The sequence below is a fragment of the Manihot esculenta genome, chromosome 1 (assembly GCF_001659605.2).
Source record: "Manihot esculenta cultivar AM560-2 chromosome 1, M.esculenta_v8, whole genome shotgun sequence".
NCBI classification, from domain to species: domain Eukaryota; kingdom Viridiplantae; phylum Streptophyta; class Magnoliopsida; order Malpighiales; family Euphorbiaceae; genus Manihot; species Manihot esculenta.
In genome coordinates, this window is record NC_035161.2 from 34,498,270 (window position 1) to 34,513,784 (window position 15,515).

General features: G+C 35.9%; 2 protein-coding genes and 1 long non-coding RNA gene across 4 annotated transcripts; 1 reads left to right on the forward strand and 2 right to left on the reverse strand.

Moving 5' to 3' along the window:
- Positions 1-7,369: 7,369 nt before the first annotated feature.
- Positions 7,370-10,113, reverse strand: LOC110620902 (pentatricopeptide repeat-containing protein At4g33990). Its single transcript, XM_021764852.2, has 2 exons — positions 7,708-10,113; positions 7,370-7,505 (listed from the first exon to the last, which is right to left on the reverse strand). Exon 1 carries the CDS (start codon positions 10,044-10,046, stop codon positions 8,121-8,123), a length of 1,926 nt encoding a protein of 641 aa, XP_021620544.1. The 5' UTR covers positions 10,047-10,113; the 3' UTR covers positions 7,370-7,505; positions 7,708-8,120.
- Positions 7,393-10,383, forward strand: LOC122724391. The gene is made up of 2 exons (XR_006351744.1): positions 7,393-7,525; positions 10,106-10,383. It is a non-coding gene; the product is annotated as an uncharacterized LOC122724391 (long non-coding RNA).
- A 1,581-nt stretch (positions 10,384-11,964) lies between these two features.
- Positions 11,965-14,939, reverse strand: LOC110628129 (alpha-galactosidase). 2 transcript variants are annotated; one of them, XM_043959196.1, is made up of 15 exons: positions 14,644-14,939; positions 14,485-14,543; positions 14,339-14,395; positions 14,201-14,235; positions 14,010-14,113; positions 13,743-13,818; positions 13,497-13,555; positions 13,313-13,378; positions 13,141-13,224; positions 12,960-13,024; positions 12,778-12,860; positions 12,616-12,706; positions 12,516-12,541; positions 12,274-12,414; positions 11,965-12,166 (listed from the first exon to the last, which is right to left on the reverse strand). In XM_043959196.1, the coding sequence occupies exons 1-15, from the start codon at positions 14,829-14,831 to the stop codon at positions 12,059-12,061; spliced, it is 1,242 nt and encodes a 413-aa protein (XP_043815131.1). In that variant the 5' UTR covers positions 14,832-14,939; the 3' UTR covers positions 11,965-12,058. The 2 variants fall into 2 exon arrangements, with proteins under 2 accessions (XP_043815131.1, XP_021630332.1); XM_021774640.2 differs by having other exon boundaries at positions 12,492-12,541; positions 14,644-14,937.
- Positions 14,940-15,515: the final 576 nt, after the last annotated feature.

Here is a 15,515-nt window from a genome sequence, read left to right on the forward strand (position 1 = left end):
TTCCTCGTGAGATACTGTTAATTTTATGGGTTTTCCAGCTTAAGGATGCCGAAGATTAATTTAACAAAATAAATAAAAATAGAATTTTGTTGAAAGGAGCTAAAAAAATCTTGAGAATCATTGTCAAAATTATTATAGATATTGTTACTGTATAATAATCATTCAAGACTGGCCGTAGAACAGACTCATGTGACAAAAATATGATAAGTAGTGAATAGGTTCACGTAATAAAAATATGACAAGTAGAAAATACGATATCATCCGAGAAAAAAAAGATTCGGATATTCGGTTTTTTATCAAGACTCGTCCACTCTTGGATAAGTCAAATTTCAATACAATATTACTATTATCAGACACCATCCAGCGTATTTTTATTACGTCTATAATCGCGGATCAACGATCTATTAGCAGGCCATATTTTTATCAAACAGCCGGCTACATTATCATCGGATTATAAAAAAAATATTATATTTATCTCTATTTTACAATATAAAAGAAAAAAGAATCACATAAGTAAAGGTACGTTATTCTTACACTACTCAAGTTATAAGCAATCCATTATATTCGCCTTATACCTAAGTATTAGAGTGGCTGTCATGGACACTCATCACCTCACATTCTTTTTCTTACAGATCTAGCCAATCATAACACAACTCTATTTTTCGGTCGCATTATTTAGTTCCATTATCGAAAAATCCATTAAATTCTCTCTATCTATTTGAATTAACACCGGTCTCTTGTTCCTTTTCTCTCTAAAAAAGGAATCTCTCCTCTTTATCTCTTAAAATAGCCGGAATCGTACATGTCATTGCAGAAGAACTTGGTAAGGGCAAAGCAAAAAATAAATGTGTACCATAAGATGTTCTGTCAGTCGAATAAGAACCATGGGCCAAGCAGGAGGTAAGATTCGGCCCGCAGACAAAGCGATTGAATTCTTTCAAAACGACCCATTGATCGTTAAAATCCTCCTGAATAGGTACGAAGTAATGCGAGTATTGGTGGATACAGGTAGCTCTATTAATCTTCTCATATTAAATATTTTTAACAAGTTAGGCTTAGATAAAAATAGTATTGTCAAAGTCTCCTATCTGTTAATAGGATTAGGAGATAAGACTGTGGCAGTATTGGGCACCATCAATCTCCCCCTAGTGCTGGATGACGAAAAGTATAAACGAGAATTATATGTAGAATTTGCAGTGGTAGATATCTCATTTGCGTACAATGTGATATTCGGCCGCCCAGTTCTAAACTGGCACGATATTATTATTAACATGAGTGCTATGTGTCTTAAGCTACCAGCTCCAGGGGGAATAGATGTAGTCCGAGGCAATCCAAGGTTGGCCAAAGAATGTTACGGACACCTAGCAAAAAAATCTTGAAAAAACAACAATACCTATCGATTTGCTGGAAAATTCGGAATCTCACATGAAGTCAAAGCCAGCAGACCCGGTAGAGGAGTAGAGTAAGGAACAAATAGTATGGTTCGATACTGCGTTAACCTGTGAAATAATGATTTGATTAATAAAGTTGTTAAAGAGCCGAGTAACCACTTTTGCTTGGTCTCTAAAAGATGTAACGGGGGTGAGCTCGACTCTCATCACGCATAAGCTATCTATTGATAAAGCCGTCAAGTGGGTTCAATAAAAGGAAAAAAGGTTCGCACCGGAGAGGCAACAAGTGATCAAAGAAGAAGTTAAGAAGCTTTTGAGTGCAGGGATAATAAAGTCCAATACCTCACATGGTTTGCCAATGCGGTCCTGATAAAGAAAGCTAAGGAAATGGAGAATGTGCGTAGATTTTATTGACTTGAATAAAACTTGTCTGAAAGATCATTACCTATTGCCATCCATCGACAGGTTAGTAGACTCAACTTCAAGTCACGCAATGGTTTCCTTCCTTAGTGCCATTTCAGGTTACCACCAAATCATGATGGACACCGAGAACGCAGAAAAGACTGCATTCATAACAGATCAAGGAGTTTTCTACTACAGGGTGATGTCGTTTGGATTAAAAAATGCAGGGGCGACTTATCAAAGGGACATGGTGGGATCAACAGTCGAAGTTTACGTAGATGACATGATGGCAAAGAGTCAATCCTTGGAAGACCATCCAGAAGATGTCCAAAAAGTCTTTGACGTACTGGACAAGGCAGGTATGAAGCTGAACCTTAAAAAGTACACCTTCGGGGTAAAAGCTGAGAAATTTCTGGGGTATATAATTTTAGAAAGAGGTATAAAAGCAAACCTAGAGAAAATCAGCGCAATCCAAAATATAGAAGCACCTAAAACCATTAATTAAGTACAGACGTTGAATGGGTGAGTCACTGCCCTGAGTCGATTCATATTATGCTCAGCCAAAAGATGTCTCTCATTCTTCAAAGCCTTAAAAGGCAAAGGTAAGTTTGTATAGAGGGAAGAATATGCAGAGACGTTTGAAAGTTTGAAAACCTTTTTATCATCTCCTCCATTGCTAAGTTCGCTTATTGAGAGCAATGTTTTATTTCTATACTTATCTGTAATGCAAGAAACAATTTGCTCAGTACTCGTCTACACAAATAATGGGAACCAAAGTCCGGTCTATTATGCTAGCCAAGTCTTAAAGGGGGCAAAGCTAAACTATCCTCCTTTTAAAAAGTTAGTGTTTGGAGTCCTAATGTCAGCCACAAATCTATGCCCATACTTTGAGTTATACACCATCGAAATCGGGACGGATTATCCTCTGCGAAAGGTTCTACATAGACTAGAATTGTTAGAACGATTATCCACATGGGTTGTAATATTCTCGGCCTTTAATATCTAGTATGCCAAGAAAGGCCATGAAAGCCTAGGCAGTAGCTGATTTTATCGTAGAAATGACTCCGCCGTTAGAGCCTTCAGAATCCCCTAAATCAACCACGAAAGAAATGAAGGTTTGGATAGATGGAGCATGCAGTTCTGGGAGTTTTGGAATTAGGATCCTGTTGCAATCTCATACCGGTATAAAGCTTTAGTAATACAACAAAACTCACCTTCAATGCTACCAACAATATAGTCGAGTATGAGACTGTCATAATGGCATTGAGAATCATCAAGGAATTAGGTATACAGAAATTCACAGGTTTTTAGTGACTCACAGTTCATTGTTAATCAATATCAGAGACAATTTAAAGTCTGAGAAATGAATCTTGTCAAATACGAGAAAAAAATTTGGATCCCAATGGAGAGGATCAAAGATGGGTAGGGCAGTTGCGAGTTTCGCTAGGTGGCTAGAGGCAATAACGAAGAGGTAGATTTCCTAAGCAAGATGGTGGTGGCGGGTGAGGAGCATTTGACTCAGCCATTTCAGTTTGAGGAATTGCACACTCCAGCAACGGACGTGGAGGAGTCTTTTTCCATAGAAGAAGGGGAATCATGAATGATGCTTGTATACAAATTTTTAACACAAACTAATCTTCTCGCCGATAATTTATCGACCAAGCAGGTAATTAGAAAATCCTCTAAATATACACTAATTGATGGTTGGTTATACATGAGGTCCTTAACATAGTCATGGTTACATTATGTTATCCGGAGGAAGGTCAAGAAATCTTAAAGAATATCCATGAAGGTGATTGCAGGAGCCATAAAGTTCAGATAATTGCTTAGAAAGCATTCAGACAAGGGTATTACTGGCCGATGATAATGCAAGATGCAAAGCAGCTTGTCTAGAAGTGTCAAAAAATGTCAAGTACATGCAAATATCCTAAGGACCCCAGGAGAAATGCAAGCAACAAGTAGAAGCCCCTGGCCTTTCTTTCAGTGGGGGATAGACATCCTTGGCCCATTCCCTAAGGTAACCGGATCGAGAAAGTTCGTAATCATGGTAGTGATCATTTCAACAAGTGGGTTGAGGTTGAGGCAGTGTAGTCCATTACAACCCAACAAGCGATCTCTTTTATCAGCAAAAACATCTTTACTTGATTCAAAATCCTAAAGATAGTGATCACTGATAATGAAACTCAGTTTGCAAGCTCCAAGTTTAAAGATTTCTATAAGAAATGGGAGATTCAATTGAGATTCAACTAAGCCTATCACCCCAGACTAACGAAATGGTCGAGGTGACAAACAGGACCATCCTATAAGGGCTAAAGAAAAGGTTCGACCAAATCAAGGGCAACTAGCTCAAAAAGTTACCTCACATACTGTGGACATACAGGATAACCCTTAGGACAGTAAGGAGAAACGTCATTTTCTCTTGTATATGGGGCTAAGCCAGTCATCCCGTGGAAATCAAAGTAAGCAGTTTTAGAACACAACATCATGAGATCTTAAAAAATCCGAAAAAATGCAATTCAATTTGGATCGAGCCGAATACCTATGAGAAAATGCCGCAATCAAAATGACGATTTACAGAAATAAAATATTTAGAATGTTCAACAGTAAGGTCAAATCGCGCACTTTTAATGTGGAGGACCTAGTCCTTAAAAGAACAGATGTAACAGGTGGCAGTGCCAGGCTTAGTAAGTTAGGCAAAAACTGGAAAGGACCGTGTAGGGTCTCGAAAGTCATTCGCCTAGGGTCCTATAAGTTGGCCCCAAACAAGGCCACAAGGCAGATACCACTAGGCTAAGTCACAAGATAGGTTCCGCCAAACCACAATCTGGAAGTTAGTCCCACTGAACAAGTCCACAAGGCAGATTCCACCATGCTAGATCACAAGGCAGATTCCGCCAAGACTATAATCTAGGTGTTGATCCCACTAATCAAGTCATCTATACCAGACCACAAGGCTAGTATACCAACCTCCAAAAAAACGAAGGTGTCAATCAAAGATTAATGTGGATAAGGCGAGTCTTACGACCAAGCCTCAAGACACGCGACCGAGTGAAAGTCCCATATTGTAAAATTTCCAAAGCATTTCGTAATTGGAATGTGAGAATCTGCCAAGCCACATGCCCAGATATTAATATTGTTTTGCAAAAAGTCTCTAAATTGTTTTATGTCTATTAATCGGACGTTATGTCCTACAAAGTGAACGTGCATCAACCCCCTCCTTTGGGCAAAAAAAGGTGGTCACTAGATTTATGGTTTAGTTAGGCGATAGCCCCTTGGTCAATTGTTAAAAATTATTCAAATCATTTGTAGTAACAAGGGCACATATGAAATAAACAAACACCTAAGAATAGATATGCAAAATATATATCTACATTATAAAAGCTCACAAGGGAAGAAGGAGGACTTCAGTATCTCTCACAAGTCTCTATTACAACATAATTTTCTAGACATTTATTACGTCATTAGCATAGACTCAGTTAGTGGGGTTCTCCTTAGCCTTTCGCTTGACCTCATCCTTCAGAAAGACATCGTTTGTCTAGAAAAAACCGCATGAAGGGGATCATTTCTCCAACTATTTTCTTGGCCTGGCCTTCAGAATCAATTTTGCGCAATCCAACCCCATTATAATCGGGCTAGTTGCAGTCCTCAGCCAATACACAAAGATGGACAGTATGCTTGTATCTTTGTGAAAACCCACCTTCAGCTGCTCTTCATAGACCATGATGATATCCTCCAAACAAATCTACTCATCCTCAAGAGAAGAAAAGAAAGTACTCCCATTCATTTCTTCCAGAGGATAAGTTGTAAACAAAAGAAGAGAAAAGAGGATTCTTACACAGTGGCATACCCAATAAATCTTTGAATATGACTCGAGAAATAAAGTAACCATCATAACCAAAGGAAGGCAAAACGACGTAAACAGTAAATAGCAGCCAAATTGTGCCATGTGTCTCAAACCGGAAAGACAAATCGTCATCTTCGAACCTGAAGAATCGAAAACTAGCGAGAGGACCTCTGATACTGCATAACAATCACCCAAAGCAAGTTACGAGTTGTCACCACATAATAGGTCCATATAGCAAGGATATGATAAGTAGGTGACGCGATCCTAGCCAAATGTATGATATTCTTATACTATTCAAGTTCTAAACAATCTATTACATTCGCCCTATTCTTCAATATATTGATTTGACTTCAATATATTGATTTGAGTATTGAAATAACTGTTGTAGGTACTCATCACTGCACGTTCTCTTTTTTATAAGTCTAGACAATCACATCATAACTCTATTTTCTTACCGCATCAGTTACCCCAACCGAGGAAGTAAAATTGTGCATATTTTATGTTTTAGTCATAGTGTTGCGTATTTCTTTTTATCAATATTTTCTGAACTGCCATTAATATATTTTTTTTTCTGCCTAATATTAATTTTCTTAACATTGAAAAGTTTGTAAGCTTAATTGAAGAATAAATAAATCTCGAAGTTGATAGATTCTAAATGGCATTTTTCACTTTACTAACCAATCTAACATGCTAAGTGGAAAAGCAGTACCAAGAAACCCTAGGATTTCAGCTTGTATTGAATTTTGGATTTTTGAAACCTTAAAATTTAAAATGCAAAAGCAATTTCAATAATTTTTAAATGCATCTCTCTATTTTTGAATTGCCTAACTTCATCTCATTGAGCACAGGTTGTGCAAGATACATGCTCCCCTGTTGAAAAATGTATCCCGGTGCTGTGCATGAAGCATAATGGAATTTAGCAATTGCAGTAAGCAATCACAGCTTGAGTATCACTGAATATTTGAATATTGCAGAAGGTACAGAGGCAATCTGCCGCTTGAGTCCCTAATCTGTTTCAAAAACCCTAAACTGAATTTGTAAGCAGAGCTTCCATTATTAGCATTACTCGGATCATCTACGAGCATCGAGGGTCCTGTGCCACAACTTCCGGACCAATTTCTTGCCAACAAACTTCATCACTGCTGCTAAATTTTGAATTCCCTCCCATCCTAGAAGATCCTTTTGTGAAGTTCTGGTGAGCTAGTAGTCATGTATATAATCCCATTTCCAGAAATTTTTAACAGCATCCTTGGTTCATTTATCCCTACACACAGTAAATTACTTATTCCTCCATTTTCTCTGTTCCTGGACCAATTTAAGATAAGGTGCTCCGTTCTCCAAGGGTGAGTGAGATGGGAGCTCCGTTCCTCCAGGGATGGTGCGAATCTTTCTCTTTTAATCAGAGTTCTGGATCTTGAATTCGAACTCTAGATGCGGAGTATCTTTAAAAACTTGGAAGGAGCACTTTACCTCTCTTAATGGGCTTGACCGGCGCAAATACGGATTTAATCGAACTAGTGGATTTTGAACACCAAATGAAAGCTCCAACTCCTTCCTTGCAAAGAAGCACTCTCTCTAGCTCATGTTGGGTCAGTTTGCCTTGCTTCAAATAACCTCATAAATCAGAACAGTTCTAATACGGGCTTCCTAAATGAATGCTTTGACCTACTTGTTACTTTGACAGATTCTAGATCATATCATACAAAACTCACAACAATGAACACGGGTTTTACGGCCAAATGTTATTTTGTCTTGATTTGAAGTTAGTAGGCATCCACCTGTGAAACTCAATATACACTGGCCATCTTGCTCCGTATGCTTAGTGGCTACTGCCTACCTGAAAGAAACTAGGAATGCAGCATCAAGACCTGAAAAAGCAACGAAACAGGTATGACCAAATCTTCATTCCGTGAATCATTAGCTTTATCCAAAAGCTAAACCTTTATAGAATCAAATATCTGAGCATCAGATTTTCAAAATATTTTTCTTGCCATTTTATCACCTATCCATCAGGTATTTAAAGGTTATATAAAAATGTTAGCATAAAGTTGTAGTTAGAGAAATATTTACCTCAGCAATATAGAAAAATAGTTTATTCTTAATAAGCAAAAGAATCATCCTTCTCAGCCAAAGTGAAATTCCAACAAACGCTTGACATCTCTTCATAGTTGAAGTCCTCGATTGATATTGAGATCATTTCGGCCAGAAGGTAACAATTGGCAGAAGGGAGTAAAAATCACCCGAAATCCTTACATGAACAGGAACCAGATTCAAAATGGTGGAAGCGGTGACCATCTCTCACAATAATATGCGTTCCTGTAACTTTCGAGATACATTTCAAGGCAGAATGACAATCATCACAAGTTCGTAGGTTTTTTATAATCCTCAGAGTTGTACCTGCCTCAGTGCTGATGAGACCAAATGCTATAGCCAGTCTCTCACTATGTACTTTTAATGCTTCCTCCTTCTCCTACTTTTCCAAGTCATGCAATCGCATCATCTGTTTCTGGAATATAACCAGCTTCTAAAAGTTTACCATTTAGTTCCTCCAATTTGTTATAGATTTCACCTGACTTATAGTGTGATCGATCTCCAGCAAGGAAAACATGGACAGAAGCATTGATCTCTATGTAGCTCCAACCTGATTCTTTAACCAATCCTCTTTCATCCACCAACCGTCTCGTCACTGCAGCCTCCTTCCATTTACCTGCTTGTGCATATAGATTAGACATTAAAATATAATTGCCAACGCGTCCAGGATTCAAATCAAACAGCTTTCTAGCAGCAAACTCTCCCAGCTCAAGCTTGCCGTATTTTCTGCATGCACTGAGAAATGGAGCCCATGCCTCCGCTTGTACTTTGACAGGCAACTCATTGATTGTTTTCAATGCCAATTCAAGTTGACCAGCTCTACCAAGAAGATCTACCAAGCAGGTATAATGTTCTATACTGGGTTCAATTCCAAAATCTATTTGCATGCTTTGAAAAATTTTCAACCCATCTTCAACCAATCCTGAATGGCTGCAAGCCAGTAATATTATTGTGTAAATAACCTCATCTGGCTTTATCAGTTCTGTTTTTAGCATTTTGTGAAAGAGACTGAGAGCTTCTTGGCCCATACCATGGATGGCATAACCATTTATCATGGAACTCCAAGCAGCTAAATCTTTTGTTGATATTCTGTCAAATACTGCCTTTGCCTTCTCTAAATTCCCACACCTACAGAGCATGTGTATCAAAGAGGTCTGGACTTGTAGATTTGAGTGTAACCCGTTTGACAAAATGTACTTTTCAATCCCTTCGCCCATTTCGAGTGACCCCAAATCAGCACAAGCTAAAAGGACAGTAGCCACGGTTTCTTCATCTGGTTTAATAGCCATATCTAACAACGCCTTAAAAAGTTCCAAAGCTTCAACAGGATAACCCAAGTGAGTATACCCTCTAATCATAGAGGTCCACAAGAAGACACTTTTTTCACGTGTCATATCAAATACTCTTCGAGCTGACACAAGGTCTCCACAGTTTGCATACATTTTCACAAGAAAGCTGTCAATCGGATCCCCATTATCAAATCCGCCTTTAAGGCTGAGAGAATGAATTGATGAAGCAAACAACAAATTCCGCTCTTGAGCACAACCTGAAATAAGGCTCATGAAGACTATAAAATCTGGTTTAACGCTTGTTCTCATTCGATTAAACAAACTGAATGCTTCAGAGACATTGCCAATAGCGACATAACCGTCGATAACTGTCGTCCAAGAAATGACTGACTTCTCATGCATCATATCAAAAATAGCGCGAGCTTCATGAACCTGACCATACTTAACATACATCTTCATGAAAGCATTAGTTAAAGAAATTTCACGACTAGATAAAAGTCCAAACTTATATGCGCAGCATTTGATTAATAAGCCTTGTTGAAGATCGCAAATGGCAAGAAAACTAAGAAAAGTAGTGGAGGTAGGTCTGAAATCAAGAACCCGCATTTCGTGTAATAGAGAGGTGGCCTCATCAACCAAAGAACAACGACAATAAGCAGAAATGATGGAGTTCCAAGAAACAGAAGTTCTCACAGGCATTTTATCGAACACTTTCCTTGATGACTGGAGATCGTAGCATTTAGAATACATATCAAGAAGAGCTGTCTGCACAAACACATGGTGGTGAAACCCCAACTGAAGTACATGGGCATGAACCATAGTACCGTGGAGTATGGAGTTGATATGAGAACAGGCTTTTAGGACGAAAGGAAACGTGAAGCCATTGCCATGAACGCCACTCTGTTGCATGGAATAATAGAGGTAGAGTGTTTCAGAGAAGAGACCATCATTGGTGGAGTTGAGAATCTTGAGGTTCCATAAGTAGAGTGGTGTCTTCGAGTTCAAACGTAAAGTGTGGGGCTTTTTCATTTGTTTTTTTTTAGTATATGTCACGGTCTTATACTCCGTGTTTCTCCCATGGTTTTCAGGCCGTACTTCAGAAAGATGGAGGCACCGAACCTAGTTTTCAGAAGCCAAGCCAGAGGCAAATTCAACTCGAGCGTCCTCAGACACGATAGATTTTACAGGGTGGGCCCTCACTGAACTGGGCAGTCAAAGGAGAAGTTATGGAGTAATCCGGTGGAGTGTTCCGTACTTGATATTGCAGTCCCTTATGAAATTTGAAATTCGTGCTCTAGCAAGAGTTAATTGTATTTAAAAGAAATACAGAGTTAATTCATTATATAAATAATTATATTGTTATTTACTTGTCTATGATTAATAAGATTCAAATCCAAGTACAGATTGAAAATTTGAGATTGTTAGAAATTATCATAATCAATTTATTTTTTTATATTTTAAAATATCATATATAATTTTAATAATATTATATGATTTACTAAAAAAAGTAATTATATATCTAAAATAAGAAAGGTAAACGCTATTACAATGTATATGTAATTGTAATTGTGAGTGAATATGCATAGAACTTAATTGAGAGAATTGGTTGGCAAATTATGCGTTTTCATTTCCATTTGATTCTCATCTGTTAGACTCTCCTCCTGCAGTGCAGACATTTGATTATTTGCTGTCTTCTGAATTGAGCGAGGTAGCCCACAGCTACAGTAGAAGAGCGTGTTGCAATAGCCTTTCAAAGCTTTATAATAATTAATTTTTTAAAAAAAAAAAGAAAAAACTTATTTTGATTATGCAAGCATTAACTCACCTTACGGATTTTAATTATAACTATGGTACGTTCATCAATTTGATAATACTATCGTAAAGATAAGTTTAAAAGTCAAATATTATACAATATTTTTTTGATATTTTCTCTTTTTTCGGAGTGTATTTTTTTATTCTCAATTCCGCTTCTCTTATCCTTTTAAATATGAAAAACTTTAAATATTATATAAATCACATTATCTCTTTATTCTCTTTTTTCAAAGTGTCTTTTACTCTTCATTATATTTGATCGTTTTTTTTTACCCATTTAAATATGAAAATTTTACTTTTTTCATTTGATGAGTCTCCTTTCCCTATTATTTGGGTGGATTTTCTTTCTATTTTTTTTTAATTTATTCATTCTTTCGATGAAAAATCACAACTCAAAGAGCGAAAAAAATTATTTTAATTTAACTTTTCTTTTGTTGTGATTGATTTTAATCTATGTCTCTGCATATTTTTTTTTAGCATTCGAGTGATTATTATCTAGCAAATTTATCAATTTCTAATACTTTAATAGTGAATTATATTCGTAATCACTTATAACACCAACTACTATTGGATTGATCTGATCCTTATGAGCTATGCGTTCCACCAATACATGTTTATTGCTATTTTTTTTTTTTTAATTCTTTTAAACTTACCTATTTTCAGCCGAACAAGTGTTTCTCGTCCTCATAGTATATGGCTAGATTTTTGAGTTCTAGTAAATGGCTCCCTCCTCTAATCTTCCTTGAGAAGTTTTTGAAGTTTTTTTTTTTCATGGTTGTGATGAGTTGAGTTCTGTAGATAAGGGCTTCTTGGATTATGCTTATTGCGACGAGAGTTGCCACTTGCGGTGCTTTCAAGGTCTCATGCATAATGATGTCGGGTTCTATAGTTGGATTGGGACTTGATTTCTTAGGGTTATAGGGTCTGAAGAGGCTTTGGTTAGTATGGGCCGGATTTGGGCTTCTGATCTTTTCCTTGAGCTTGGATTTTTCTGTATAAGTCTCTTTAAATAGAGTTCTCAATGGGCCTTCAATTTGAGCTATACTTATTTATTATTAATGAAACTTTGTAATTTTGAAAAAAAAAAATATAATAAGTCAATAATTATATTACACACAACAAACTTTTAATTAAACAGAAATAAATATAAACTCTGAATAAATAGTACTTATTTGTGTTTTAAATTTTGGAGTCAAAGAAGCAGGCAATTGCACAGTTAAGTGAGGTTTTTAATTTTGTGTCCCTGCATGCTTTTGGGGTGTTAAGACATACATTTTACAAGCATGAGATTCCAAATCAGCAGATATCTGGCCTTTGACTGACGCCTGAGTTTTGTGCTGCGCAGTTTTAACATATATAATTAATTCTCTTTTTTTAAAAAAAAAAAAATTATATGATCAATCATGATATCCTATACCTACTAAATTAGTATCTGAATTCTCACCTCCCATAGGTCACGAGCATCCACAACTGCAGTTGGTTGAAGACCAATGTCAGACCAGTATGCTGTAACTGTGGCTTTTGAAGAGCCTCTATTCCACAGCACTACTGCTACTCTCCCATCACTCACAGGGCCACCCCATACCTTTACGTACGTATATGCAAAGTAAATTAACGAACATCAATAACATTAACTCAATTATTAATATCATCAACCTCTACCTCTAGGTCCCCATCTTGTCTAACCTTTTTCCCTTGCACTCCAAGTTTATCTGTCAATGTAGTTAATTAATTAGTATTATTCATTTTAAGCAATTAATTTAACTCAAACAATATACTTGCATACCTTGATTAACGGCAATCACTTCTTTGTTGCTTAATATTTCATATGTTTCATTGCTCATGGATCGAACATCACACCCAATTAGAAGAGGAGCCTATACATAGACACAGATATCTCATCTGAAAAACTATATATATTTACGTAATTAATTCAAGAGAAGATCACCTTAGCTAATGCCCAAATGCTGAAATGGGATCGGTACTCCTCCGTCGTCATGCCTCCATTTCCAACTTCAAGCATGTCTGGATCTGTTTTTGATCATGTATATTATGTTTATTACTATATATGATTATGATCTCCAAGTATTTGATATTTGGTTTAGAAGAGATGTGTACTATTTTAGTTACCATTCCAGCCTCCAGGTCCGGCATGTGATGCCCATTTATCGTTTTCATCTGCGCGAGATATCATGCTGTTTCCAACATATATAATTCTTATAGTTACTACAAAAAATAATACTAATAATATTTCATTAATCTGTCGCCATTATCAATGATTAGTTAACTTATAAAATTAATATCAAGACACCTCTCCCACTTATCAGAAATGTCTCCTGTTGTTCTCCAGCTATTTCCAATGGCTGACGCCCAAGTTGCAGGATCTTCTTCTCCCCTGAAAAAAATTTAGAATCACAAACATTTCAAAACTTCAACAAATGATTGCTTGATGATAGTTTAATCAATTGCCTTAAATTAATTACCATTCGCATAGAGAAAAGAAAATTGGCCTTCCTGAGTTTAATAATGCCTTGCTCATAACTGGATATCTGTAATGTATTATGTATAACATACGTACTTTTCATAATTAGCAAAAAAAAAAAAAATTCACAAAATATAATAACAGGCTCTGTGTTTTATTGCAAGTATGAAATGGGAAATAAATACCTCACTTTTGGACTCGAACCATCATTGTTGCAATTATCATACTTCAAGTAGTCTATTCCCTGCAAATCAAAATATGATTAAAAAAAATGCTATCTATTTATAATTGATTAGGCATATCTATTTTATGTTGAAAAAAATTGTGCAATATTTATTTTCTACTGTTTATTAAATTGTCAAAATTTCCATGTATAAACAATTATGACCAATTAAAAAAAAAAATTATGTGCTTGTGGAGGTTATACTTACCCAAGAAGCGAAGGTTTTTGCATCTTGTTCCTCGTAGCCCAATGATCCGGGCATGGTTCGACTGCATGTCTGATAACTTCAACAGTAAAATAACAAGAAATTAAATAGCTGCCAGTGCGTGGCTTGAATAATTTTATTATTATTATTAATTTGGTTTTAACTAAGATTTTAAAATTCAAAATTTTACAGTTTTTAAATAAATACTACCATTAAACCTGATAAATTATAAATTATATGCTATATAGAAAGTAATTAATGATATTATACCCGGCATCAGAGTAAATCCCTAATTTTAAGCCTTTCTCATGAACATAATCTGCCAGTGCCTTTATTCCAGACGGAAATGCTGAAGCTTTAGGAACCAAGTTTCCCTGTTCAAGAAATCCATCAAAATACTCCATTAATATTAAACACTAATATCAACACAGACCGATCAATGTTATTTACAGAATCACAACCTGTGAGTCTCTGTTCAGTTCAGCCCAGCAATCATCTAAAGATCAGTGGGTTGAAGAAGATAAAAGATTGTTAGGGAATTTCTTTTCATATTTAATACATAAAATTAATTAAAAGTTGGTTTAATTTAAATTACTCACCCAAGTTTACGTAGTGGTATCCTAGTGCAGCAAGTCCAGAGGACACCATTGCATCCGCTGCCATGATAATATAAAATAAAATAATATTTGAATATCAAAGAAGAATGATATAGAACTTTTAATTAATTAATTAATTAATTAATTACCAGTTTCTCTAATCAATTTGTCTTCAATATTACAGCTAAAGTGGTTCCAGCTATTCCATCTGATCCACACGTACGCCATTTCAACATAATATAAACAAGGTGAGATTTTTCTTTTTAATATATATAATGACACAGAAAAGAAGAAAGAGCATGCAGTACCCCATGGGTGGTGTGAGACCGAGTCCATTTGCCAAAACTTTCCTCCCATAGTGCTGCGGTAAAGAGTCGTCCATGGTAGAACTAGGAGCAGCAGTAACAGTAGACTCAGCATCCAAGAGTACAAGCAAGATGATGAAGAAGAAGAGCTTCGCCACCATCAGAGTCCAAGAAGAACAAGCCAAAGCCATGCATAAACTTAACTTGATTTTATGTACTAAGAAAGGAAAGTGAAGCAAATCAAAGAAGAAAGTTTTGGTTTATGAATCATTTGAAGCACAGAGTATATATATAGAGGGAAAAGTGGAAAGCAAATGAAACAATGACGAATTCTTCCACTCGTCCGCTAGCCTACAGCTTTTAATTAATTAATTAATTATTTGATTGTTGTTTTTGGAGTTTATATCAAACCCACCATGCCGTACCAAGCCAGCCAGCTATTATCCCGTGATAGTGTCCTATTTTATTATAATTTTTTTTTTGTTTAAATTGTATTCTTGCACTGTTCTTTCTTTCACAGGTAGAAAATACGCATCTAATTAAATAATATATTTTGAATCAATGATGGTATCTCATGATCGTATCTGATTCTTTCACTTTTATTAAAATTAAAAATTAAAATTTTAATGTTACTGTCAAAACATGTATTATTTTATTTTTTTAATAGTGTTGGATGGTAATCCAACCATAAAATTTCAAAGCTACTGGCATTACGAAGCCTGATTTGTATGTATTTCTTTGGTTCATTCAGCAATATGCGGACTTATTATTTGGTTAACTATATTTAACGTTAAGGATATAAAACAAGATGATAGAAAACTTCTATATATTAAATTAATCTTATTTTTTCACTATGAAATATGAAAATGTGTAAA

What these genes read in the sequence shown, in the direction of transcription:
- LOC110628129 (XM_021774640.2), bottom strand. Translation starts at nt 14,831, where the DNA reads ATGGCTTTGGCTTGTTCTTCTTGGACTCTGATGGTGGCGAAGCTCTTC. An exon ending in AGTGATTGCCGTTAATCAAG is followed by an intron (nt 12,542 to 12,615) that starts GTATGCAAGTAT and finishes CTACATTGACAG; the next exon opens with ATAAACTTGGAGTGCAAGGG. An exon ending in GACAAGATGGGGACCTAGAG is followed by an intron (nt 12,415 to 12,491) that starts GTAGAGGTTGAT and finishes ACGTACGTAAAG; the next exon opens with GTATGGGGTGGCCCTGTGAG.
- LOC110620902 (XM_021764852.2), bottom strand. Translation starts at nt 10,046, where the DNA reads ATGAAAAAGCCCCACACTTTACGTTTGAACTCGAAGACACCACTCTAC.